At 52.2% G+C, this 24947-nt stretch overlaps 1 protein-coding gene across 1 annotated transcript in view; it reads left to right on the forward strand.

Annotated features, from left to right (window-relative positions):
* The window catches only part of CR1 (complement C3b/C4b receptor 1 (Knops blood group)), a 71680-nt gene that overhangs the window by 6676 nt on the left and 40057 nt on the right, over window positions 1-24947 (forward strand). Inside the window, 22 exon segments of the mRNA XM_074925829.1 lie at window positions 310-492; window positions 826-1014; window positions 1357-1536; window positions 1691-1854; window positions 2049-2202; window positions 5155-5313; window positions 6277-6459; window positions 6978-7166; window positions 7428-7607; window positions 11302-11490; window positions 11981-12172; window positions 12822-12921; window positions 14282-14364; window positions 14867-15010; window positions 15276-15335; window positions 15445-15573; window positions 18822-18825; window positions 22382-22734; window positions 23143-23334; window positions 23942-24133; window positions 24372-24468; window positions 24639-24724. Coding sequence (XP_074781930.1) covers window positions 310-492; window positions 826-1014; window positions 1357-1536; window positions 1691-1854; window positions 2049-2202; window positions 5155-5313; window positions 6277-6459; window positions 6978-7166; window positions 7428-7607; window positions 11302-11490; window positions 11981-12172; window positions 12822-12921; window positions 14282-14364; window positions 14867-15010; window positions 15276-15335; window positions 15445-15573; window positions 18822-18825; window positions 22382-22734; window positions 23143-23334; window positions 23942-24133; window positions 24372-24468; window positions 24639-24724 — 3402 coding nt within the window.

The following is a 24947-nucleotide window of genomic DNA, read 5'->3' on the forward strand; positions in this document are numbered from 1 at the left end:
AGGGAAGGCAGGGGCTGCAGGCCCTGGGATGACACCGGTGCGTGGTGCTGAGCGCCCCGAGGGGAGGCTCGCTCAGGCACGGCCCCAGCTCTGCAGCACGTGCCTTTCCCAGCAGCCATGGAGAAACCTGATTGTAGAAGCAGAAACTCCTTTAGAGTTACAAAGAAAGCATTGAGACCTGCATCTGATGATAGTCACCTTTTTTCCCAAGATTCAGATGTTCTTGATAACTGCCTTCTCCACAGAAAGAATATTCACTGGAGTTCTTCTGGAAAATACATGACAATCTTTATTTTCTGTTGTTTCTAGAACCTCGTTGCCCAAAGCCAGATACGGCTCATGGAAGAGAGGTTTATAACAGCAAAAATGATTACACAGTGGGGACCCGACTGAGGCTGGCCTGTGATTTGGGTTACGTCCTCAGGGGCCAGGACGTGACCGAGTGTCAGGCTGATAAGACCTGGTCTCCCCCATTACCCTCTTGTGACAAAGGTGCGTGTAAGACGAAATCCCGCGCATCGGGGATCAAAAACAGCGGCCAGAAGTGACCTACCTTCAGCATCTGCTGCTGGGCAGCGGGGCGATGATCAGGCTCATGGGCTGAGAGCGTTGGGGGGTGTTGGAGGTGTGACCCCGGTGGGAGCTGGGTGGGAAGTGGGAGCCTTGAGCTGGTGTAAGAGGCGCGAAGCCAGGCAGCAACTTCCTGTGAACTTGCCGCACTGCAAACACGTCAAGTTAACTCCTGATTCCCCAGAAGCAAGTTTGATCCTCACCTGAACAGGATAATTGTGCGTTTTTTTCTTATCAACTCCCTTTATTCCACAGCCTGTGGCCCCCCTCCCCACGTCCCCAGCGGGCAGCACTCCGGCGCGGGGCGGGAGCAGTTCTCCTACGGCGCGGAGGTGACGTACAGCTGTGCGGAGGGTCTGTCCCTCATCGGGGACGCCTCCATCTACTGCACCTCCAACGATGGGGTGAACCTGGAGTGGAGTGGGCCTGCCCCCGAGTGCAGGGGTGAGTCCTTTCTCCTCTACGGGATCAGGCTGGAGCCAGGACCTGGGTACGATGCTGGGGCTAAGCTCCAGCAGTCCAGGAACTCCAAACCCAGAGGGGATTAAGGACCGTGTGGCTCCTCTGGCTCCTGTGCAAATGTCTCAGCATCTCGAGGTGTTCATAACGCCAGGGACTGGCAGGGTGTCCCTGGGGGCTGCTGCAGGCAGCTGAGGGGTCAATTCTTGTGTTTGAATATAAAACTGATGCAGAGAGCTGCGGGAGGGGCCCGGGACAGTTCCCCCCCGTCCCTGGGGCAGAGCAGCAGCCAGAGGCACCGCTCCCACCTCCGCCCTCTCTCCGCAGTGGTCCGGTGCCCCAAGCCCGCAGTCGAGAGGGGGAGGATGACTCCGCAGAGGTTCACGTTTCCCTACGGGGTGGCCGTGAGTTTCTCCTGTGACGAAGGCTTCGTGCTGCAGGGCGATGCCGAGAGCCGGTGCCTGGCCGACGGCACCTGGCACCCTCCCCTGCCCACGTGCCAGCCAGGTGGGTACCAGACCCGGGCAGGTGCCCGCTGCTGGTTTGCACAGGCCAGGGGTGCTGCTCCTTTGAGTCACCAGCAACAGCTGGAATTTGCTGGGCGTTTTCTCCTCTATCTCCTCCCACTACATTTTTTTTTTTTCATGCGTTTTCCTTTCAGTTCGGTGTCCCCGACCCTCGAGGCAGGAGGACTTAACGATTTATTCTCCTGAGTTAACGTTCGGGGTGAATGAAACTCTGTCATTCTACTGCGAACGTGGTAGCTATCGACGTTCATTGAGTACCTGCTCAGCTAATGGCACTTGGAAACCACCGGTCACGTGTGTAAGTACCACCACCTGCCCAGGCTTTCCCTTTCCCTATATCTCTCCCCATTTATAGCCTGGAATAGCACTGCTCTGATTTAATGAGTGTGGCTGCTTCGTTAGAGAGGGGCTGCAGTAGGAGGGGGATGTTCAGCACGTAGGTCCCTGCAGCAGAGTCTCATGCCCTGTGTTTTTGTTTTGGTTCTTTTCAAGAAAAAGCGTGATGCATGTGAGAAGATTCTTCAAAATAAGGAAGATTTCCAGTGTGGAGTTCCTCTGACAGAACTGAAAACTCTGCTGGAGGTCCGGAAGCTGTACCTGGAGATTCAGAAACTTGAAAAGGAGCTAAAACCCACAGTATATGGGTGACTGTCGACACTGGTATCATGACAACCGTCCTCTTTGCATGTTGAATAATCACGCTGACTGAGGATTTTTTATGACTTTGTAATTTGTGCTAATACTTAAGTAGCCAGAACAAAATCTACCAATCAGTCAAGGAACAGATTTGGTCATATGGGGAGTCAGAAAGCGACAACTTCTCCGTTAGAGCTCACTGGGTTAGGTTAGTGCATCACTTTATACATTTCAAAGCTTTACGTTTAGATATGTTCGTTACACTGACGGGTGTGAAGTTACAAAGGAAATGAGTAAAAAGTGAATTTTTGTCGGAGCCGAGCAGATGCTGTACAGACCAGCATGAACATGGTGAGAGCCCGACACACTGCTGCACCCCTCAGCTCCAATCTGACACAGCCCACTGCCGCTCTGTTCTTGTATTTTGCATTCATTACTGCGAGCAAGCACTTAACTGCATAATTAGCTGTGACCTTCAGAGCAGGCACAATGAAAAAATCTTCAAAGCCTGTTTTCTAGCAAAACAAAAGCGCCAGGTTTTCTTCCCAAGCAGGACAGAGGTAGCTGAGGCTGCAGCAGTGCCACTCGCTGCATCTTTGTGTGTGCACCGAGAGCAGTTGTTGGAAATAAAAGTGCAAAGAATGAAATGGCTGAATTTTTTTCTGCAACTTCCAGTAAAGGGGAAGGGCTCTGTTAGCACACGTCTTGTGATCGGACCAGTACTCCTTCACCACCGGATTGTAATAAAGCTGCAATTGTAATGGCAGCTGTGTCTGGCTTTTAATAATCCTGTCCTACCTCTAGTAAAGGCAAGAGGTGCTTCACCAGCCAGTGCTTGAGGGTACGGAGGGCTGCTGTTCCCTGAGCACAGCACAGGGGCTGCTTGCACCCGGGGCCAGGTGAGTGGGAGCACTGCCCAGCGCGCCCATCAGCAGCTCCCTGGGCTTCAGAAATGAGGCCAGGCTGCTGCAGAGCGGTTCTAGCTGTAAAACACCTTCGCTCCTGCTGTCCCCACGGGGGAAGAAGGCAGAGCAGCGTTCCCTCCCACGGCACGTCCTCGGGGTGGGCAGCCTCTCGCCTTGGGCAGGTCAGAAGGGCTGGGGGGTGGCGGTGGTGGCGTGGCTCGTCCTGGCCTGTCCCCAACTTCCCACAGCAGGTTCCCCTTCCCCGGCGGGCTCTCGGCAGGGAGAGGCTCTTGCCTTTCCACGGTGCTGGCCTGGCAGCTCCGGGCGCCATGCCGGGGTGTCTGCGCTGGCTGGGGCAGCTCCTGGCAGCGGTGGTCCTTGTGCTGCGGCCGGCTGGGAGTCTCGGTGAGTGTCACTTCCCTGCTCCTTTTCTTCTCTTCCGTGGCTCAGCTTTGCCTACGGCTCAAATATGTAAAAATCGGGTTAGTAAAATGCGGCGGGAGACCTTCCCCTGGCTGCAGTCACCGCTAACCTCTCTCTGTGCCTGGTGTTCCCGTCAGGATGATCTGAGCCCAGGGGCTGCTGCTCATCGTCCATTTCTCCTCTTTAGCTGCACCTCTAGGTACTTGCAAAGCGACACCCAGAATTTCTAATGCTTCTCAAAAGTCTTAAGTTTGGGGTATGGATCCCGCCCCCCCGGGACTGGTGTTAAGCCTGGCTGGCTCAGGGGCTACGGGCTCGTCCCTGGGACAGCCCAGGACCAGGTCACTTGTCTGCAGAACGTCTCCGGGTCTGGAGTTCAGAGCCTCTGTCGCAGGGAGCGTTCAGCCTCTGCCTCGGTCACCCCGAGAAGTTGTTCCCAGGGCGGAGGAAATCCTTATGGTCTGGGACTCAAGATGAAGATGGTGGTAAGATGGGGAGAGTCAGTTAGACAGGTAATGGGTTTTCTCATTTAATTAAAAGGGTCGCAGCAATTTGAGTGGTATCGGGTCGATACCGAGGTTGAGGCTTAAGCCCGGGGGCAGCCCGCAGACACGCTGGAGGTAGCTGGGCACGCAGCCCGCAAGCTGGCTTCAGCAGAGGAGAAGTGGGGGGTTGCTGACTAAGGAGTGTCTCTAGGAAGAGGAATAACTCGCAGTTTCTGCCTGGAAGTTGACAGTTCCTTTAAAATCAGGCCTTTTGAGAAACTTCCCCAGCATGTACCGCAGCCCCAGCACCTCCCCGCAGAGGCATCTGCTGCCCCCCGGCTGCCAGCACTGCCTTTACACCTTTTTTTTTTTTTTTTTTTTTTAAATTTAATTTAAATTCATAGTGCTTCTCAGCCTATTTTCCAAATCCAAACATTACCAACAGGGTAACGATACCCAAGCTGGGGCCTGGGGAAGGCGCATACGAGTACAGAGATGCTCTTTCCATGGGTATTGGTACCCAAGGCGGCATCGCCAGCGCTGCCCTGGCACGGTGACCCTGTGATTTTATGATTTTAGCAGAGACACTCAGTGTCTTGGTAACCTGCCAGCACCTATTGTAAGGCATGAGGGAATCCCAGACATAGTTGCCTTTAGTTTAGTTTTCTCTGTTATTACAGTTTGTGACCAGCCCCAAAATATTTCTCATGAGAGATATGGTAGCTGGACAAAGAAGTTTTTTTTTATTGGGACATCAGTGATGTGTGTATGTGATAGAGGTTATGCAGCTGTCGGAGCCTCCTGGTTATTGCAAAGCTGGAGGTGGGCTGCCAGCACCCCGGAGTCACCCCAGCCCCGGGTGTGCAGGGGAGTTGTACTGCAACCCGCTAGAGGAAGGGCTCTTCGGAAAGGGCAGAAATGGCGTTTGTGTGCAATGGAGTCGCTACACATTTGGAGTCCTACTGATGGTGGCTGCTCCAACACACTGACTCACCCTTAATCTCTCTGCCTGAACTGCTGTATTGGTTAAACTGACTTGTTTTCTCTCACCGGACAGAGAAGCAGTGACAGGTGAGCTGTATTCAGTAAGAATAACCCTGAAAATCCCTGGTTTTTGGTGATCCACAGAGGTTCAGTGCCCTGTCCCAGATATCACACACGGACAGCTGAAACCTGCACAGAACTTCACCTACGGCAGCACCGCCACGCTCGAGTGCGACGCCGGGTACATGCCCGTGGGTGCCACCACCACCGTGCGGTGCCTGGGCAGCGGCCGTTGGTATCCACGGGTGCCCGCCTGCACCCTAGGTACGCACAGCTCTCCTTGCTTTGTCTCCCATGTGTAATTCCCTGCTTTTATTTCACTAAAAGCACGGGCAGGGTTTGCAGGAGAGGGGCTGGAGGACAGGGACCACAGTGCAGCTCGCTGTCTGATGTTTGGTGGCAGGGATCGCTGCCATCCCTTGCTTCCTACCCTTGCCCGAGGGGCAGGCTGGGCTTCCCAAAGGCAGGGCTCAGCTTTGTCCCCAGCGGGTCTCTGGAGGGACCTCCCAGCTCTGAGGGTCCTTGTTGTCCCCTGCTCTGGCACCAGGTCACTGTCCCTACCCTCCTGCTGTTGACCACGCGGACCGAAATCTTCAGCGCGAGTTTCTAGTCGGGACAACCGTGACCTACTTCTGCAGATCCGGATACACTTTGCTCCCCGAAGTCTCTCCAACAACTACTTGCCTTAAAAATTTCACCTGGTCCATAATCCCAAAGCTTTGCCAGAGTAAGTACGTCATTTCCTTTGCTCTGCCAACAAAAACATCAATTGAATATGGAAATAACATCATTTTCCAAATACCCGCTAGTACTTCTGTGCCGTAAGGACTTCACTGAGCGGTGCTTTGGCTCTCGCTGATAATAATTTTGCTGTTCAAAGGGCAGCATGGCTGAAAAGAAATAGCTGCAACTCACACGGATTATTTAGCTGTTCAAACAATGATGCAGCGATGCAGCTACTAACCTGTCACCCCTTCAGCACGATTTATAGCTAATCGCAGGGCTCAGATCATTCTGCCTTCCAAGAGAAATGGTTGTTGTCACATAATTACCATCCCTGATCATGCCAGGTCTGGTTAGGGATGTCTGTCAGCATTAACAGGCTGCCTGGTAGGCTCATGGGGTCAGCAAGCTGACACAGTGGGAAAACACCCCCGTGCGAACGCCTCCTGCTCTCCCCTCCCGCCCCAAACCATGGAAGCTCTTTCTGATGTGGGTGTTCCTCAGAGATGCAGTGTCCCAGCCCGGTGATCCCCCACGGGAGAGAGATCAGCCCCAGGAAAGCCGAATACACCTTTGGGCACCAGGTGGAATTTCAGTGTGAGTTCGGCTACGTGCTGAGGGGCAGCCAGAGGATCCAGTGCGGGTCTGACGGGATGTGGAGACCCCCCGTGCCGTACTGCGACAAGGGTGAGCTGGGAATTGCAGGGTAGGAACAGAGAAAATCGCGTAAGCTGAGTGTCACTTCTCGGAGAAGGTGGCGTTAGGAGAAGGGGTCCAAGTCACAGCATCAAATGGCTTTAACGTTTTGAGCTTCTACCAGAACTGTAATTGATTAAATGTGTGGAGTCATGGGACTCGCAGCCATTTTCTCGCGGGGCTGTTTAAGGGGTTTATGACACAAGTCCCTGACCCTGCTTATGAGCAGGATCTTTTCTCGTGGAAAAGAGGAGGGGATAAGGGAAGGCCAGCTCAAGGGGAGGCATGGGGACATGTGCTGCAATGCTGGCGCCGTGCTGGTGGGTTGGGGTGCTTATCTGTGTCAGTCTGGGAGCACTGGTAGAGCCAGGGCCAAAGCTGGCAAGAAGCAAGGGGGAGAGCGGCCCTCAGTATAAACACTGATAACTGGCTTCTCCTGTTACTTCCCTGCACTTCTGTCTCCCTGACTGGATGAAGAAAATCTTAGTTTTTCCTTTATTCTCTCATAGTTTGTGGTCCCCCTCCAAAAATCCCCAACGGGGAGCACTCGGGCATGAAACTGGAGCAGTTCCCCTACGGGTTACAAGTGAAGTACAGCTGTGCGGAGGGTCTGTCCCTCATCGGGGACGCCTCCATCTACTGCACCTCCGATGACGGGGTGAACCTGGCGTGGAGCGGGCCTGCCCCCGAGTGCAGGGGTGAGTCCTTTCTCCTCTACGGGATCAGGCTGGAGCCAGGACCTGGGTGCAGTGTTAGTGCTCAGCACAACGGGGCGTACAGCGAGCAGGGCTGCCGGGAGACCCCGGTTCCTCTGCGGGTGGCGGCTCTGCACTGGGGATGATCCACAGGGGATGGTCCATGGGGAGGGGTGGCTCTGCCCCACCCGACCTGGCTCCCCCCGTCCCTGGGGCAGAGCAGCAGCCAGAGGCACCGCTCCCACCTCCGCCCTCTCTCCGCAGTGGTCCGGTGCCCCAGGCCCGCAGTCGAGAGGGGGAGGATGACTCCGCAGAGGTTCTCGTTTCCCTACGGGGCGGCCGTGTGGTTCTCCTGTGACGAAGGCTTCGTGCTGCAGGGCGATGCCGAGAGCCGGTGCCTGGCCGACGGCACCTGGCACCCTCCCCTGCCCTCGTGCCAGCCAGGTGGGTACCAGCCGGGAGCCGAGCCGGCGGCCCCTGCAACACTGCGGAGAGGTTGGGGTGTACATTATGTAGCTGTGTCTGTCCTCGGGGCTCCCCTAGCACCTTCCCCTCCTTGCAGAAGAAACAAACTTCCCAAACCCAATGCTTACCGGGCAATAGCTGGATTTTTCTCGATAATCCTCTTTAAAGGAGGCTCAGACAGGCCAGGAGACCCCACTCTCATTGACTTTGCCTTCAGTGAGCTTCTTCCTGCAAACATGGATCTGCAGACCCTTGTTACGCTGTCAGAAAACGTGTAACACCTCTGAGGGGCGGCTCTGACCTTCACCCTCCCCTCCTGAAGGGCCTGGGGAAGTAACTTTGCTTTAACGGTTTCACATCTCCACAGGTTTAAGTTCACCTGCCCTGGCTCAGTCTTCACAAGCTTTGTCGTTTTTTGGTTTTTTTTCCTACCTACATAAAGCTGACCCTCTTGCTGAGCGGCTCCTGCTGTGGGTTTTCGTTTCAGTGCTGTGTCCACGACCACAAGTGGCCAATGGAAGGCTGAAAAGCACTTTGGATGGTAAAACGTGGTACCAAACAAACGCAACTGTTACTTTCGAATGCCTTCAGGGATACCACTTTTCAGATGATGGAGACACGTCTTCAGAAGACTCTTGGACAGCCACGTGCTTGTCTGATGGCAGCTGGACACCGTTACCCAAGTGTGTAAGTACCACAGTCTGCTGAGTTCCTGGATGGATGCTGCCTGACCTCTAATAGGAAAAATAACTATTTGAACTTCTTAAAAGCTTTTGCCTTATGGTATCAATGAGGGATGCAGTCTGCGCTGGGGTAGTGCACGGCAAACGGGGTGGTTCAGCCTCAGAGCTCTCCATCTGCTGCAGTGCAGTCTTATGTGCTTTTTTCCTGGGTTTTATTTTTTTTTTTTATTTGTGGTTGTTTTTTTTTTTGTTTTATTTATTTTTTGTTTTATTTATTTTTTGTTTTATTTATTTTTTGTTTTATTTATTTTTTTGTTTTATTTAATTTTTTGTTTTATTTATTTTTTTGTTTTATTTATTTTTTATTTATTTATTTATTTTTTGTTTTATTTAATTTTTTTTGTTTTATTTTTTAACAGAAGAAAGAACGTGATGCCGATGTGTGTGAAGAGGTTCGTTACCTTCAAACGGTCTTTGAATGCGGTGTGCCTATAGCAGAAGTGAAAACTCTGTTGGAAATACAGAAACTGTTTCTGGAGATTAAAAAACTAAACGTGGAACTAGAAAATTTGAACGAGCGAGCCCTGTAACAGACTGTAATGATCCCGTTTCCTTTGGTGAACATGCAGTTTGTGTAGTCACAGTATCTCTAAGGCGGCGCTCAGTGACTTTATGGTTCATGCTTGCATGCTGATAGCCAGAGATCTGATAACCAATGTACGGGAGATTGCTTTTGCCATGCTAAGATGACAGAGCACAGAGGGGGTTTTTGTTATTTTCCTTAAATCTGACAAGCTTGAGTCACTATTTAACAAAGGTGTTCTTGCTCATTTTATATTAGGAAGCATACTAAGAAATTAAATTGAGCTTCTTTGAGTCACTGCGTAAACTGTGTTAAACTGAGAGAGGGGGCCTGAGGTCCACAGAAGAAACATCCAGCTGAGGTGAGCAGCCGGTGGCTCTTGCTGAAGGTGTTTCTGTAATCTTCCATCCGGTGGTTTGCACACATGCCCCACCCTCTGCTCATACCGAGCTCAGCCTGTCACAGCATCAGCATACTTTTGTCTAGAAATAGTCCTGAAGTGAGACTTCAATTACATGATTTCCTGTTAATCTAGCTCGTGATTTCTAGGCATCTAGATAAGGGCAGTTACATATGAAGAAGGGCATTTCTCAAGGCTTCTCTTTGCTTATCCCTGAATTAAATGAGGTTTCTGGCCCAGCACTGTACTTGACAGGTATCTGTGTTGGTGTCATCTTCCGTATTCCTATTTCTGGCAAGCAAACGCTAAGAAGAGATGTTGCAAGTTTAACTGTAGAGAATCAAACAGCAAAGACTGTTCTTATTTCTCGGGAAGCGATGATCAGTTTGTGTCTCTCTGTGATGCAGCAATTACTCCGTCCCTGCAGGATGACAATAAAGATGCAGGTGTAACCACGGGTGTCGTGTGATCTGTCACATCGGCTGTAAATCTGGCAGGTTCCCAGCGTGGTCCAGGGGTGGTTCTGATGCAGAGCCGAGCCCTGGCAGCCTGTGCTGGTCCTCGGGGCACTCGGGGAGCCGCAGGGGGGCTGAGAGCTGCGTGCTGCTGCCTGGGCTCGCTGGGAGAAGGGGCAGCAGTCATCTTTGCAGCGATATAGCATTGCCAGAGGCAAGTTTTTACGAGTTCTTAAGAGTTGCTTTAAATGTTGATCCTGAAGCACAACACCCAGGGAAGAGACGGTACCTCCAATCTCTCCACAGAAAGATGCTTTGTCGATGCATCCTGTGCTCCACCACACCCTGGTGAGGAGATCTGCAATGACAGACACTCTGACCCGCTCCAGTTGTCCCCGTGCCCCAAGGAGAGCAGGGCAGCACCCTCCTGCTGCGACACCTCGCCGCCCTCCGCCCTGAGCTCACCTGGGACTGCAAACAGACAGAGTCTTCTCTCCCTGCACAAGGCTGGGAGCCCATAAGCATGGATAAGAACTGGGTGTTACATCCCATGTGTATCTAAGAGTGTTTGAGTAGCCCTGACTGATGTCAGACAGAATATTTCAGCGTGTTAGTCAGTACACAGATGTATTTGCTCACACCCGTTCCTAATTACAAATGAGTCAGGCAATCAAGAGAAAAATTAAAACCAAAAAAGAGTAACGCTTTTATTTTTTGTTTTGACTAACTCCGCTTACGGAAGATCAGCGCCGTGTTACCTGCCAGCAAATGATTAGGAAGGCATTTTCCTACCCCAGATCCAGCCTGGGGCTCGGTGGGGTCTTTTCTGCTCCGGTAATATTTGGTAAAACTGTTCTAGTCAGCACTTGCTGCCGGTCTTGGGTCAAATAAAGGGGCTGAGTTACTCCCCCACCCCTTACGGTGGGGCAGGAGGACCAGGAGGCTTTACCTGAGCCCGTGGGTGGCAGTTGTCCCCCACGCCTGGCTGCTCTCCGTGTCGCTGCAGAAGGGCTTAGCTCCATGGGTGTTCTGGAAACGTTTCCACTGCTCCAGAAGCTTGGGCGAGTCTGCTGTGCTGCATCTCCTCCCAGCTCCAGAAACAGCCCCTTGGAGCCAACAGTGCTCGACACGGGAGCACAGAAATTGCTGCAATGAAGTCTGGAGCACCAGGACGGGGGAAGCATCCAGGGACCCTGAGCTGTGGGGCACCCGCCGGGGCACGGGGACGCGGCCACCCCGCGCTGCTCCTGGCCTTGCTGGGGCTCCTAGGCATGCCCGTGGCTCGCGGTGAGTACGGGGCCATGGGATGCATGGGGAGGACCAGCAAGACCTGCCCGGATCCCACTTTGATGCTCAGGGGCTGGAGTGGGTGATGCCACCACCCCAAGCCTGGGGACCTGTTGATGCTCTGATGGGTGCAGCCCTGCCCGGTGCCTTTTCCCAAAGCGGGGGAGCCTGGGCCAGCCCAGCCGCCCTCCTGGGCTGCTCGTGGGGGCTGAGGAAGGGGTCAGGGAACGGGGTTCTCACCCGAGGAGGTTTTCTCCTGCCGCAGGTGACTGTGGGCCCCCACCTCACATGACCCACTCCAGACCCTCCAGCGATGCGCAGGCCAGCAGCTTCCCCGTTGGATCCAGGGTGACGTACACGTGCACCGAAGGCGCCATCAAAATCCCCGGGAGGTTGGACATGGTGCAGTGCCTGCCCGGCGCACGCTGGTCGAAGCTGCTCGAGCCCTGTGGCCGTAAATATCTCCTTTCTTTGAAACGCAGCTCCCTCCCCCGTGTTTAAGCTTGGCTTAAAATTTCTGCCCCTTACAGCAGCTGCTCCGCAATGGCACCGCTCCTCCTGCCAAGGCACAGACCCGCTTCCCTTTGCTGCTGTTCTTCGGAGCTGCCGACGGTGCAGGGTCCGTGCCGGCCATCGAGGGGCTCAGTCGGATGGTGGCTGGAGCTCGGGGTGCTCGTGTGTCTCCCGAGCCCCGGCTGCGGTGTGTGCAGCCCCACAGCACGTGCGTGTAACTCCTTATTTCCTACTAACAGCTTTACCTGTGCAGTTAATGCATCTTCACCTGCGCTTTGCAAAAGATGCAGAACAGCAGCCTGGTAAGAAAAGAGAATTAAACTGCGATGAATGTGAGGAGCTTTCCAAAAGCATTTCGGTGATTCCGAGGTTTATTTTGCATGCCTCGGGGGGGGGTGGCTCTTTCAGGCCCCGCTTTCCTTGACTGCCAGGGAGCTGTGGTGCCCCGACGAGGTTGTGGTTTGCTGCCCTGTCCAAGGAGGACGAGAGGATTAATTTCTTTCCTGTTGGGAGCAACGTGAGCTACGTCTGTCGCCCCGGCTTCGAGAACACCTCGGAAAGTTCCCCCACCAGCACTTGCCTTGAAAACCTGGTGTGGTCGGAAGCTGCTGAGCTGTGCAGGAGTGAGTATCTCTGCTCTGCTGCGCTGCGCTGGCCAACAAGCAGCCGTGGAGTCCAGAGCAGGTCTGGTAGCTGCTCCCAACTCACGTGCTGAAATGCAGCTGGGTCGTGATCATCCCAATAGCTACACGCTTAATACAAAGTTAGGTGGATATTCCTTGATATTCATATTTAAGAGCGAACAGCCAGAGTATCAATAAGGTCCTTTTTTTTTTTTTATTTTTTTTCTGCTGGCGTGAACAGACCTGGTTTGATTTGCATGTTAGGAAATATGTTTGCATCTGGACATGGCCTATGCAGAGGACAAATGCCAATTTGCAGTCCTAACACTGAAATTCAGAATGAAGACAAAGCATGTTTCTTGGTGAAATCCACGTGATATTAAGACTGATGTGGCACCAGTACCTTTGTCACAGTCGAGTAACTCACTGTCAAACTATTGAGATAGAAATACCTCCGCAAATCCCCTCCTCTGCCCTCCCGCGCCATGCTGACGGGGATCCACACCTTCCCCTACGCCTCGGCTGTGACACGTGGGAAGTAAAATGTTTTGGCAGTTTGGGGGATAACCCCCTAAGTCTGTCCCTTCTTTAGGTTTTTTTATTTCCCCGTCGCTGTGTGCTTTGCTAACCCTGGCTCGTCCTCCGGCAGGGATGTCCTGCGGCGCCCCGGCAGCGCTGCCCGGGGGTGGGACGGTCGTTCTTACAGACCTGCAGTTTGGTGCAAGAGTGAAGGTTTTCTGCGAAGACGGGTGAGTTGTGGAGGGATGCACCCAGCTCCAGGCGCTGGGATCCAAACTCCAGTCCGCCGTGATCAGCCCGCGGACAGGGGCTGGGCTGCGATTTCACAATCTATCATTCCTACACGTGGCTCTGAGTGCACAGCGTGCAGCTGCTTTTCCCACTTGAATTCCAGCTTTGGGCTGGGAAGGAATAGGAGACAGCTGGAGGGAAGGGACCAGGGTGTGAATTTATGGCTGCTTTTCCCTTCAAGTGTCATCCAGAGGAAATTTAACCGATCCAGGGTATCTATCCCAACGGGGCTGGTGTTACTGTCAGTTTATAACTATAGACTTCAGAACAAGCTACCTAAAATATTTCAGCTTAACGTATTTGAGATATATTGGATAAAAAGGGGGTTACGTTGGGATTTTTAAAAATTCAATAATGTTTACCTAGAAAACTGCAGTGAAGCGCACTTTTCCACCAGTCAGTGAGCTGACTCATGCTTTCTGCCTGCTTTCAATCAGGGCCCAGATGCAGTAGACTGACCCAAATTAAGCTCTTGCAACTCCAGCTAGTATTCCTCCCTCTCTAGCAGGAAATAGCTGGCATCATCTGGCTTGTTCGACCAGTCTTTGCAGCTGCTTCATACATAACAGAGGGCTTTTCTCCAGATGTTCCCTTAGGAGGGATTTTGGGGAAATGACAGCACGTCCCACCCCTCTGGGATTCAGCTCATTTTTGGAAACGCACATCAGGGTGGAGGGATAATGTTAACCAGCTAAGCGATTAGATACTATCAATCACATCCAAATGAGGATATTTTTTTTTTTTTTTGAACAGGAGGATGTAATTCAGAGATTGGGGAAGGTGTTGGTGCTGTCAGAACAAGATGTATTAAGTTCCAGCACACAAATCCAAAAGTCACTTTATTGAAATGTAGATCCCTATTGCACCCCAGTGGTCCCTGGGGGGACCCACACTGTGGGTGCGTTTGAATACGACACGCTGGAGGGAAGGGATGTGCCATCCAGAGGGGCCTGGGCAGGCTGGAGAGGTGGGATGTGCAAACCTCATGGAGTTCAACAAAGCCAAGTGCAAGGTCCTGCCCGTGGGTCGGGGCAATCCCCAGCACAAACACAGTGAGCTGGGTGAGGAGGGGATGGAGAGCAGCCCCGAGGGAAAGGACTTGGGGGTGTTGGTGGGTGGAAAACTGCCTGTGAGCAGCACCATGAAGGAGCTCTCCTCTTAACCGGTGTGTATCTGCACATCTTGCTTTAAAACCGCCTTTCCTACACTCCTGATCGTACTGATACTGGAGAAAAAAAAAATTGTCTCAGTTTCTGGATAGCTACACGATGTTTTCTTTTCTTGTGTGTTTTCCCTTAGGTACAAATTAAATGGGAGCCATTTCATCCAGTGTCAGCTTAAAGGAAACAATGTCGAATGGAGTAAACTTCCAACTTGCAAACGTAAGATTAATCCAATGTTACTTTTGACTTCACTCCAGCAGATCCTGCATCCTAACGTCTAGTCTAAACCTGTCTCCATACGCTGTGTTTGTTGATACTGTGTGGCAGATCTCTCACCAGCACTGCAGCTGAGAAATACCCATTTTGCTGCTGACGCTGCATTTCAGGACTTTTATTCCCACAAGATCAACGTATTTTCTCATGACTTAGGGTAGCAGTGAAGGTGATGGCTTGAGGTTTGGATGAGTCACAAGCCAGAGCATGACAAGTTGCCTGTTTATTTTTGTGATCCTTGGAGTGAGAGGGAGAAAAACGTGGCAATGTTTTTCAGAAAGAAGGGAGAGATGATGTAGAGGGAAGGCAAATGCTGGTTACCCAGCTTCAATTATCCACCGAGTTTGTTCTCTTCAAGAACCTTAGGTGAACTCTTAAGAACCATTTTGCATTTTCAATATTGAACTACAGTTTTTAGCAATACTCACGCTGACCTTCTTTCCTGCAGTAATTACCTGCTCTTCACCGCCCCAAGTCAGCAATGGAAAGCACGATGGCCAAGGTGTAGAAGAATTTCCATATAATTCCACAGTGACTTACAGCTGTGACTCCGGCTTCGAGCTCGTTGGCAACGTGAGCATCCGTTGTACGAGTACGGACAGAACAAACGGAGTCTGGAGCGGAGCTGTGCCTGAATGCAAAGGTGGTTTCATTTGAATTTAGTGTTTATTATGAGTTCAGTATTTAGTGTGAAGCAGCTTAACATACTGTGATTGCTTAGCACAGGACGTGTCTGGTGGAAGTCATGCTGCAATTTTAAAGAGAATGAATGCAGTGCTGCTCAAGTGAGTAAGGAATGAGCAGTCTGTGCAAGAAAAGGGTAGTGATCCTAGTAATACTTATTCTTTATACCCTAGAGAAAAGCACATCTGTCAAACCTGGAGCAAAAGAAATGGAGAGGAGTCCTCCTCCCCAAAGTGAGTTCTACATTAAGTCCCACGTCTCCCAATTTAAGTCGCTGCTTTATCACATTTTTATGAAAAAGTCATTCGATGAATTTCACGCCGTGATTTTCTTTCTTTTCAGAACCCCGTGGAAACGGCATCCAACCCTCTAAGAAGGCTTCCACGTGGGAAATGAAGCTCAACCTTTATAAAAAGGCACTCCAAAATACCATCTCTTTCTCCCATTCTTCTTCTGTCTCCAGGACACCAGGTCAGTCCTGGAAGGCCCGTTTGGAGTTCGGGGGAGCCCATCAGTGGGACTCCCTGGTTATTCCCACTCCTATCCCCATGTTTCTCTTCAGTGTCAAGGACCTGCACTACCTCAGCATTCAGATTTGTTGTACCTTTGTACAAAACCCCAAACTACTATTCTCCTGGGACCAGCCAAGGATCCGTGTGTCTTCCAAAGTACATGGGGATCTCTGGCATCCTCCCCCAAGCCGGCTGCTTTGAAAACTTAAAACGGTCTAAAGTTGCATCATTTTGTGGAAGTGAGTGATTTGTTTGTTGTGTTCTTCTGTAATTTTTCTCTGTATAATTTATATTTTTCACTGGTTGGGCATCTGCTTCAAAGCTTTACTTTGTACGAAATGTATTTTCATTTATCAATCGCTTCCTTGCTTTCGCATCATTACAGATTTTGTTTAACTCTTTTTTTTTTTTTTTTTTTTTTTGCCATATTGAAAAGCAAGAGATAACTTTGTACCACGTAACCTTTAAGAGTGCTGGGGCTCCTGTCCTCCGGCAGCGAGAGGCAATGCACTAACGCTAACCTTGTTCCACACCAGCGAGGTCATGGGCAGCCAGAAGAAGCTGGACATGGCAGAAGTGCTGCTACAACAGATTCCCCATCCGCTGCAAAGGATTCTTTTACCCATAAAAAGGGTGAGTTTCAGCTGTGTTGGAAACAGTGTCTGGGTGGGAACCATAAGCATGTAATTGTAAGTAATAAAGACAAAACACTTGGAGGGTCTCGCTACCCAACCGGGGACTGAAGGAAAAGCTTTTCTCTGGTGTCAGGGTCAAGCTGAACTTGCCCATCCCTGAGCCATCACGTCTTTTGGGTCAAGAACCCACACAGCCCGGGGCTGTTACACAAATGTGATGAGGCTGGTGCTTAAACCCAGGTCCAGAAATGCCCCCAGGCAGGTGTAGTGTGCCCAGGAGGGATTTTCCCCACTGCTCCATCATTTCTCAAAGGTGGGGTTTGTTCCAACCTGTTAGCATCGCCAGGCTGACGGCTGGGACCAAAACCCCAAGGGATTTGTCTGGACGGGTAAACAAGGAATCAAACCATCCCGCTTGTGGCGTTAAAGGCAGGGTAACAGGGTTGGGCACTTGTGGAAGTGTCTGTAGGAAAGATGTTGCAGTGGTATCAGTGGATGAAAAGGGCTCCAAGCAGGGCTTTGCAGGCCTCAAAGATGAAGTTTGGTGACGTTAGGCCCTTGGTAGGAACAAATGAAGGCTAGAAGCATCCTAGATCATACAACGTGGAAGGGAAGGGGAAAACTTTGTCCTTTGTTTTTGCCTAAAAGTTTTTGTTTTGCTCTATTATGTAACTTCAGAACAAAGATTGATTTGAAAATCTCTTCCGGTGGTTCTTTCTTTTTTTAATCTTGTCATTCTTGGCACTTCTTCAGGAGATCGTATCAAAGCAGCAGCTTGACACATGATCTAACCTGCGTGGAACGCCGCTTTGCGTTGTGCTTCAGGAACTTGATTGTCCTGCCCCAAAAAAACCATGGGTCCTGTAAAATCAGCCCCTGGATGCCAGAAGGCTGGAGCAAGGGATGAGATGGGGAAAAGAGAACAATACCCCAAACCAGCCTCTAGTGTTCGTAGGAGGAACTAGTTTGGGCCTTTCTAAAGTCAGTGCTAAAATTCACCCCCAAACTGGACGGGTGTTTTAAAATCTGAACAGAAACCTTAAACCTTCCTTGAAACCACAGCCAGGCTGATCTTCATGTGAACATTCCTTTCCCCCAGGCTGCATATATGGTCCCCGGGAATTGCACGGAAAGATTAATCTGGAGCTTTGAAGCGGTTTATCTGTGATGGGTCTGCCCTCCTCCAGCAACTCCGTGACCGAGGGACCCCCATGGAAGAAACCCTGGGCAGAGGCATTTGCACTTCCCTTGCACGACAGCAAAGACAACTGCCACGTGCTGCTCTTCCTGCCTTCTCACCACGGATGTAGACAAGACACGCAGTTAAACGCTCTTTCTAAATATTTTGTTAGCTTTTCAAACAAAAATAGCACTTTAAGAATAATGCATGCAGACCCTCGGCTGTGTTCTGTCTCTAAAGTGCCCCCTGCGATGGTTGTACTCGTTAGGACATTGCAACCTGGCTTTAAAACAAAGAAGAAGCTCCATCAGGTCTGTCCCGTGTGCATGTACAAAGTGTATTTTTAAAAATTGTGATACGTTTTAATGTTCCAAGAAATTAAATGAAAATTACCTACGCGAGAGTTGGCTCGTTCCCACAGTTCCTTTTCCCAAAATTTTTTGTCTCTTTGAGCAATTTCCTCCTAACATCCCGAATCCAGTTACAGTTCCCCACTCATCTGACCAGCCTTTTTTTTTTTTTTCAGGCTGGGAATGGGAAACCACCGTTCCTCAGAAACTCCTCAGGCTTTCTGCAGAATTTCTGACGGAGCTCGGTTATGTCACAACTTATTCAACTCGGTGTTTCCACAACCACATACTCCCTTGCTCGCTAGCAACGCCAGCCTGCTGCCATAACAATCACTGTAAATACACAGACTCGGGACAGGCTGTAAAAGACCCAAATCTCTCTGCTGGGCTGAGCTGCTTCCTCAATTTACCAGGAATTTCCAGCTGTAGCACGGGCCGGTTGCAGATACACCTATGCCAGCTGCCAGCAGGTTCGTGCTGGAAGCAAAACGCTGATTTCTCTGTCTTGCAAAATTAGGTGCCCATTTCCTTTAGGAAACCATAGTACTCCACACGCTAAATTGAATGTTGGTCTTTACATCTTCAGTACTTTAAGCACTTCCTTTAGCAAAAGCTTTTCTTGTACCGGACAAGTTCTTTCCGTTTGTATTTCGGCTCAGACTACATGAAAGATAACAGCCACGAGTGGTCTGGGTATCTACTAATCTCACACTGTAAAGGAGCTACTTCTGCTTTCCAGAGGGAGGAAGGCAGCTCTGTAACGCTGCAGGCTGTGAGCGCAGCGACTACACGCAGACGCAGAGGGGTAACTGCTGAACATACTCTCCAGTGTTGCCATCCTGCAACAGGGAAACTGGAAATGTCAGGTTGATGCTGTTGGTTGTTTACCATCTTTGTCCTATCCAGTACACTAACTGCCTTATATTTAGGTGCCTTTCTGAGGTTTTATTTACATTTAGGAATAAATGCTAATTGTTTATCAAGAATAGCCTGTGGATTCAACTGCCTGCTGTTTCCTTTTCATGTTCCACGCTCTTTTCAGGAAGGTATCAGTTTTTAGAGATATCTCCATAATCAGTTGTTTAGCAGCACTCATTTAATTTCTAAATGGCCTCCTTTGCAAGTTTAACTTGGTTTTAAAACCAAAAAAAAAGGAAAGAAAGTAAGAAAATCTGTGTGGTAATATCTGGGAATGTGAGTGTTTGTAGTAAATGGTTTGAAAAAGAAAGCTGGAGGGATGTGGACCTCTCTTGAGCCTTTTTAGCCATCCTGGTCTGGATTTCTGCTGCCCCGCTCAGCCCCAGAGAGGCTTCGGGGGCCGTGGGCGATGTCCCAGGACCCGAGGGGAGGTTTTTTTGGAAAGCCAAGAGCAGCCCCAGCAGCTCAGCCCTTGTTTTTGCTGTCTGGTTTTGCTGGAAACCTCCCCCTGTTCCAGCCAGAGCCTGGCAGCGTGGGCGCACGGAGCAGCACGGGACAGGCCTCCCCTCCGTCCCTGCTTTCGCTTCTGCGCTCACCATCTGCTCGGCCTGATCTCTGCAGCACGGGGAAGGGATGTCAGAGCAAGATAAAGCGAGTTGGACTCGGCTGCTCCACCTGAGCGGGCGCAGAGCCGCTATCACAGGGCTCAGCTGCTGCGGCAGCTCCTGCCCGCAAGGTTTCGGTGCTCAGGCGGTTACTGGGCAAAACGGGACAGCAAACCTGGGTGGCAGAGGGACTGGGGGGTACAGATGTCTCCTGCGTGGCCCCGGGTAGGAAAGCAGCCTGGTTCAAGGGGTTAATTGGAACTCTGCGAGCAAGGGGATTCCACCGGGTTGGAGCTACAGCAGCTGGTTCTGATGTACAGGCGAACCGAGCCGCTCCCTGGGGAGGCTCAGCATTGCAAGGTCTTTGCCAAATACTTAAAAATCTCACTGTCTCATGCTGAGGTCAGGGCTGTAAGCTATTACAAGAGAACTTCCCAGCATTTAAAGCTTTTTTTTTTTTTTTTTTTTTTCCTTTCCTGTTAGCATCCTCCTTTTGCATTATGCAGCCACCACCCCAGTTCAGATCCAGGTAGCCAGTGACCTGTAAAAATACGTGGCCAAGACACTGCCACATAATTTGTCAACGTGTTCAGAGGAATTTTAAAGGAATGAGTTATCCAAGGCTGCTCGACTCTCTCTTAAAACAACACTTCCTGGCCTCATTGCAAACGCTTTTTTTACATATTCTTGGAGCTTAAATTGTTTTGGAAAGGGAAATACAGTGGAGGGAAAGAAAAAAAAAAGATAACTTTGAGTTTTTCAGTGGAAACTTCGTTGCCTGGATAACAACCGCAGAGGGAGGCAGGAAGGGGCAGGCAGGCTGCTGCTGGCTGCCCTTTCCTCGGGGTGGGGTGACACGAGCCCCTTACTGGCAGCGGTGCTCAGCAGAGCGGGACGGAGCAGCCAAACCAGGCAGAACCTTTCCTTTGGCTCTTCCCACCAGGCCTGCGGGCAGGGATCCCAGAGCAGCTCCTCTTTCCCACACGGGCATGGAGCCGAGGCAAACTGCTCCCGAGCCTGGCCAGGCCCGAGGACGTCCCTGAGGTTGGTGTTTAACTGGGAGAGTTACAGTGGAAATGCTGGTACTCCTGTGTTAAGACCTGGACTGGGAGCCCAGTGAGTTGTAAAGGTTTTGTGATCGTCTTGGGTTAAATTAAGGTGAAACGATCCCTCGGGATAAATTAAGGTGAAGCAACTGGTTAAGATGTTTTACTTGAGGTAGAAACAACAAAGGATAATTAGCAATGTGGTCTCATAAATCTATAAGAAAGAGAAGAAGGAGAGAAGAAGGAGAGAAGAAGGAGAGGAGAGGAGAGGAGAGGAGAGGAGAGGAGAGGAGAGGAGAGGAGAGGAGAGGAGAGAAGAAGGAGAGGAGAGGAGAGAAGAAGGAGAGGAGAGGAGAGAAGAAGGAGAGGAGAGGAGAGGAGAGGAGAGGAGAGGAGAGGAGAGGAGAGGAGAGGAGAGGAGAGGAGAGGAGAGGAGAGGAGGAGAGGAGAGGAGAGGAGAGGAGAGGAGAGGAGAGGAGAGGAGAGGAGAGGAGAGGAGAGGAGAGGAGAGGAGAGGAGAGGAGAGGAGAGGAGAGAAGAAGGAGAGGAGAGGAGAGAAGAAGGAGAGGAGAGAAGAAGGAGAGGAGAGAAGAAGGAGAGGAGAGGAGAGAGAGGAGAGGAGAGGAGAGGAGAGGAGAGGAGAGGAGAGGAGAGGAGAGGAGAGGAGAGGAGAGGAGAGGAGAGGAGAGTCAAAGAAATCTGGTCACCGCCCCTGGATCCAGCGTTGTCTCGGGTCCGGTTATCTTGGGTGGTGGGTGCACACCCAGGAAAATTTTCTGCTGCCTTTTAAGTTCATCTCATCAGCTGATTAGCATACCGGATGAGGAGAGGCAGGTATTCCACAAACTCCTTTCCATGAGATGAGGAAAAAGGTGGAGCTGGGGTTCCGCACACGTATTGAGGGGGATGAAGTGCCCCAACCCCCTTGTCCAGCGGAGTCGGGGGGTCGTGCTCTCCCTGTCGCCTTTACTCCTACCCCAGTTCCCACAAATTTTTGCTGACTTCCTGCTGCTTGAGCAGTCATCCGGCTTCTGGGGCAGAAATGCTCCCCTCTTATCAGGCCTTGTCACCTCTTCGGGCTTCCACAACAGAGCCAGTGATCAGCAGGCCTCGTGCTCGATAAGAAATGTTTGGTTTCGCTCCGTCCACGTTTCCCCCTCTGAGGTTTAGCTGAGGAGTTTGGCAATACAACTGCAGGAGGTGCAGCCCTCGATACACTCCGGCTTCCTTGGGCGATGTCCGTAGACTAATCACAAAGGCCACAGCTTGTCCTCGAGGTTTTCTGTGTCGATGAATGTTTAAAGCATTAATTCCTTCAGTCCCTTACGCCCCGCTGCCTTGCCCTGTGCACGGGGCTTCAATGAGCGGCTGGTTTACAGCCCTCTGCCCTCCCGTGCACCCCCTGGGCTGGAGGAAAACCCCTCTGCTCTGCTCTCTTCTTGCAGAAAGCCTCTCTTTTACAGGCGCCTGTTCCTCTGGTGATGTTCGAAGATGGTTTGGGGGGGGGGCTGGTGTCCCCCAGCTGTGCGGGGGTCCCTGGGGCAGCCGCTGTCTTGGGGGGCAGGAGGCACCGAGGGAGCTGCGGCAGAGCCAGTGCTGGGGGACAGACGGGACCTCCTCCGCACACCCCCCCCCGGCTTTGGGGTGCGCTATGGGGTTCACCGGCACAGCGGGCAAGCCCCACGTGCTTCCCTTTTTGGGGTTTTGTTTTGGGTTTTTTTAATTATTTTTTCCATTGGGACTCGATAGCTCCGAGGCAGGGGTGCCTGTACTGGAAGGAGTGGAGGTGGATTTGCCGGAGGGCTGGCTCCTGGCGCAGAGATGAGCAAACCCTCCGGCTCCAGCCACGGGTGGGACCTTCAGCAGAAAATTTCCCAGAGCTGAGAGGGCGGGGAGGGATCAGGCCGTGGGAGCGGCTCTTGCCTTTTGGCTGCACGTCGTTCCCCAGCTGAGGGTGCTGCCTGCAGCCGCCTCCCCGCGCCTGGCAGCAGCACCCACCCCTGCTCTTGAGCAACATCCCCCCCCCCCTCCAGCGGCTCCGGGAGTGGCTGTGCTCCCCCTGCGCACCCCTGCGCACCCTTGCGCTCCCTCTGCGCTCCCCCTGCGCACCCCTGCGCACCCCTGCGCTCCCTCTGCGCTCCCCCTGCGCACCCCTGCGCACCCCTGCGCTCCCTCTGCGCTCCCCTGCGCTCCTCCTGCGCTCCCCTGCGCTCCCTCTGCGCTCCCCTGCGCTCCTCCTGCGCTCCTCCTGCGCTCCCCCTGCGCTCCCTCTGCGCTCCTTTTGCGCTCCCTCTGCGCTCCCCGCTGCCGGCGATGGGCTCCGGGCGCTGCTGCCCGTCCCTGCCCGCGCTGCTGCCGGCGCTGCTGCTGCTGCCCGCGGCGTGGGGTGAGCCCACGGAGGGAAAGGGGGGCGGGCGGAGGGGGGACGGGGACCCCCGACATCCCTGGGCGTGTGCGGGTGCATGTTCTCCGGGGGGGGCGTGTGCTCCGTGGGGGGGTGTGGGGGTGTGTGTACGTTCCGTGTGGGTGCCTGCGGGTGCTCCCGGGGGGCGTGTGTGCTCCGTATGTGTGGGGGTGCTCTGTGGGGGTGCGTGTGCTCCGTGGGGGTGTGTGTGTACCCCCATGTGTGTTCTCCGTGGGGGTGGGTGCTCCGTGTGCCTCACACCTCCTCTGCTCCGCCGTCTGCGTGTCCGGGGGGCGGGGGTGCCATGCTCTTCTGTAGACCCCACGCATGCATCCTGCCCCAGGGAGCTTTAGGAGGAGCCCCACTAAACCCGGTTTTATGTTGCTGCAGGAGACTGCGGGCCGCTGCCAAGCATAAGCCACGCGGAACCCCCGGAGGACGCAAAACACGGGGGAAGCTTCCTGGTGGGCTCCAAAGTGACGTACAGGTGCCTGGCGGGGTACGTGAAACGCCCCTTGCTGCCAGACACCGTCCAGTGCCTGGCAAACTCCCAGTGGTCCAACCTCCAGGAGTTCTGCGTCCGTGAGTATTTCATTTTCTCCAAAACGAGTTGCTTCGAGTCGCGCGCTGCTTGTGAAAACACCTCCCACTTTAGCAATCGCTGCTACGAGGGTTTCCTCATCCCAAGTGACACGCGATCGAGCTGCTGATCGGAGGATTTCTTCCTGCCCCTGTTTCCTAACTCTGCTGAGTCCGTTGGAGTCATGTGCCGGCGCTTGCGTGTTAATAAAAATAGATCAACAGTCTGGGGAAGCACGGGAAAGGGGAGAAGCGCTACGCGGGGGGGTTGGCGTTGGGGGGGTTGCAAACCTCCGCAGTGCAAACTGGCTGCATGTCACCCCCCCTCAAATGCTCCGTCGGTGGGATTGCCAAGGGAGGTAAACACTGCGCTCCTGAATGACTGAAAGGGGGAAAATTTTAATCTTTAAAATCTTTTCCCAGTAAGTAGTTGCCTAGGAATGTTTTTGAATTACACAAATTACCAATCAGCTTCTTAAAAATGTGGTCCCCATATTCTTCGGGGGGCTTGAGCGTTGTCACTTCGATTTATGTTTATACACAGCCAAATGCAAAACATTGTTATTTTTGCTTTGTGACTGTACACTTCGGTTGTTTGCACTGTCACTAGGTAGCTGCCCCAGCCCGCCACATGTGCGTTTCGCTAAAATATCACAAGAAGACGAAACGATGAGTTTTTATCCTGTTGATATCACGGTGAAGTATATTTGTCGCCCAGGCTATGAGAACACCACCGACCAGCTCCTCACCAGCACTTGTCTTGACAATTTAACCTGGTCAGCAGTTCCCGAGCTCTGTCAGAGTGAGTGTCTCCATCTCGGTTCATTTTCTCCCCGCGTCCTCCCGCAGCTGCGTCTGCAGCGCCGTGCTCTGAGGGCCTGATTGTATTTTTGGATTGCCTCTTTCGGATGACGTTTAGCACGAAATACCACCAGACGCCTGGTTTGACGTCACCGGACTGTCATGAAAAGTATGTCTGGGTGGTTTTTTTTTTTCCCCATCCTTGTAGCGTTCTAATGATAATCTTACTCTTTTTTTAGAGAAATCTTGTGGTATTCCAGCAAATCCAGAACATGGCCGAGTTGATACAACTGATCATCTCTTTGGTGCAAGAGCAGTGGTAGTTTGTAACCATGGGTGAGTGTGAAGCCAGCTGCCCATTGCATCCCAGTCGACTGGCCAGAGCCACTGGTGTGTGAGCCAGGACGAGGGGCTGGGTCTGTTGAGTCCTCGGCACCTCTCTGGGGTGACATGTTCTGGGTTGGTGCCCCCAAACCCTCGTGCTGATGTGCCTCTTTTCCCTGCAGGTACACGTTAAAGGGAGCGTCACCTCTCATCTGGTGTTTACTAATGGGAGATCATGTTGCCTGGAGTCAAATTCCAGCTTGCTGGGGTAAGTGAAGTTGTGGGTGACTGGAAATACCAAATATTCCAACTCAGAAATACTGAATTGTGTTGTTGATTTTGCTAAATGAAGTCAGGTGATTATCTCTGGAAGGGAGACAGCTGGTGTGATGAAAACAGGGACTAGCCAGTAGCATCACTGAGGCCTTCCACCCGTGTGCTGGGCTGCACCCAGAGCAGGGGGGGCACAGGGCCAGGGGGGGATTCTCCCC

This window comes from Athene noctua, chromosome 23, assembly GCF_965140245.1.
Source record: "Athene noctua chromosome 23, bAthNoc1.hap1.1, whole genome shotgun sequence".
In the NCBI taxonomy this organism is placed as follows: domain Eukaryota; kingdom Metazoa; phylum Chordata; class Aves; order Strigiformes; family Strigidae; genus Athene; species Athene noctua.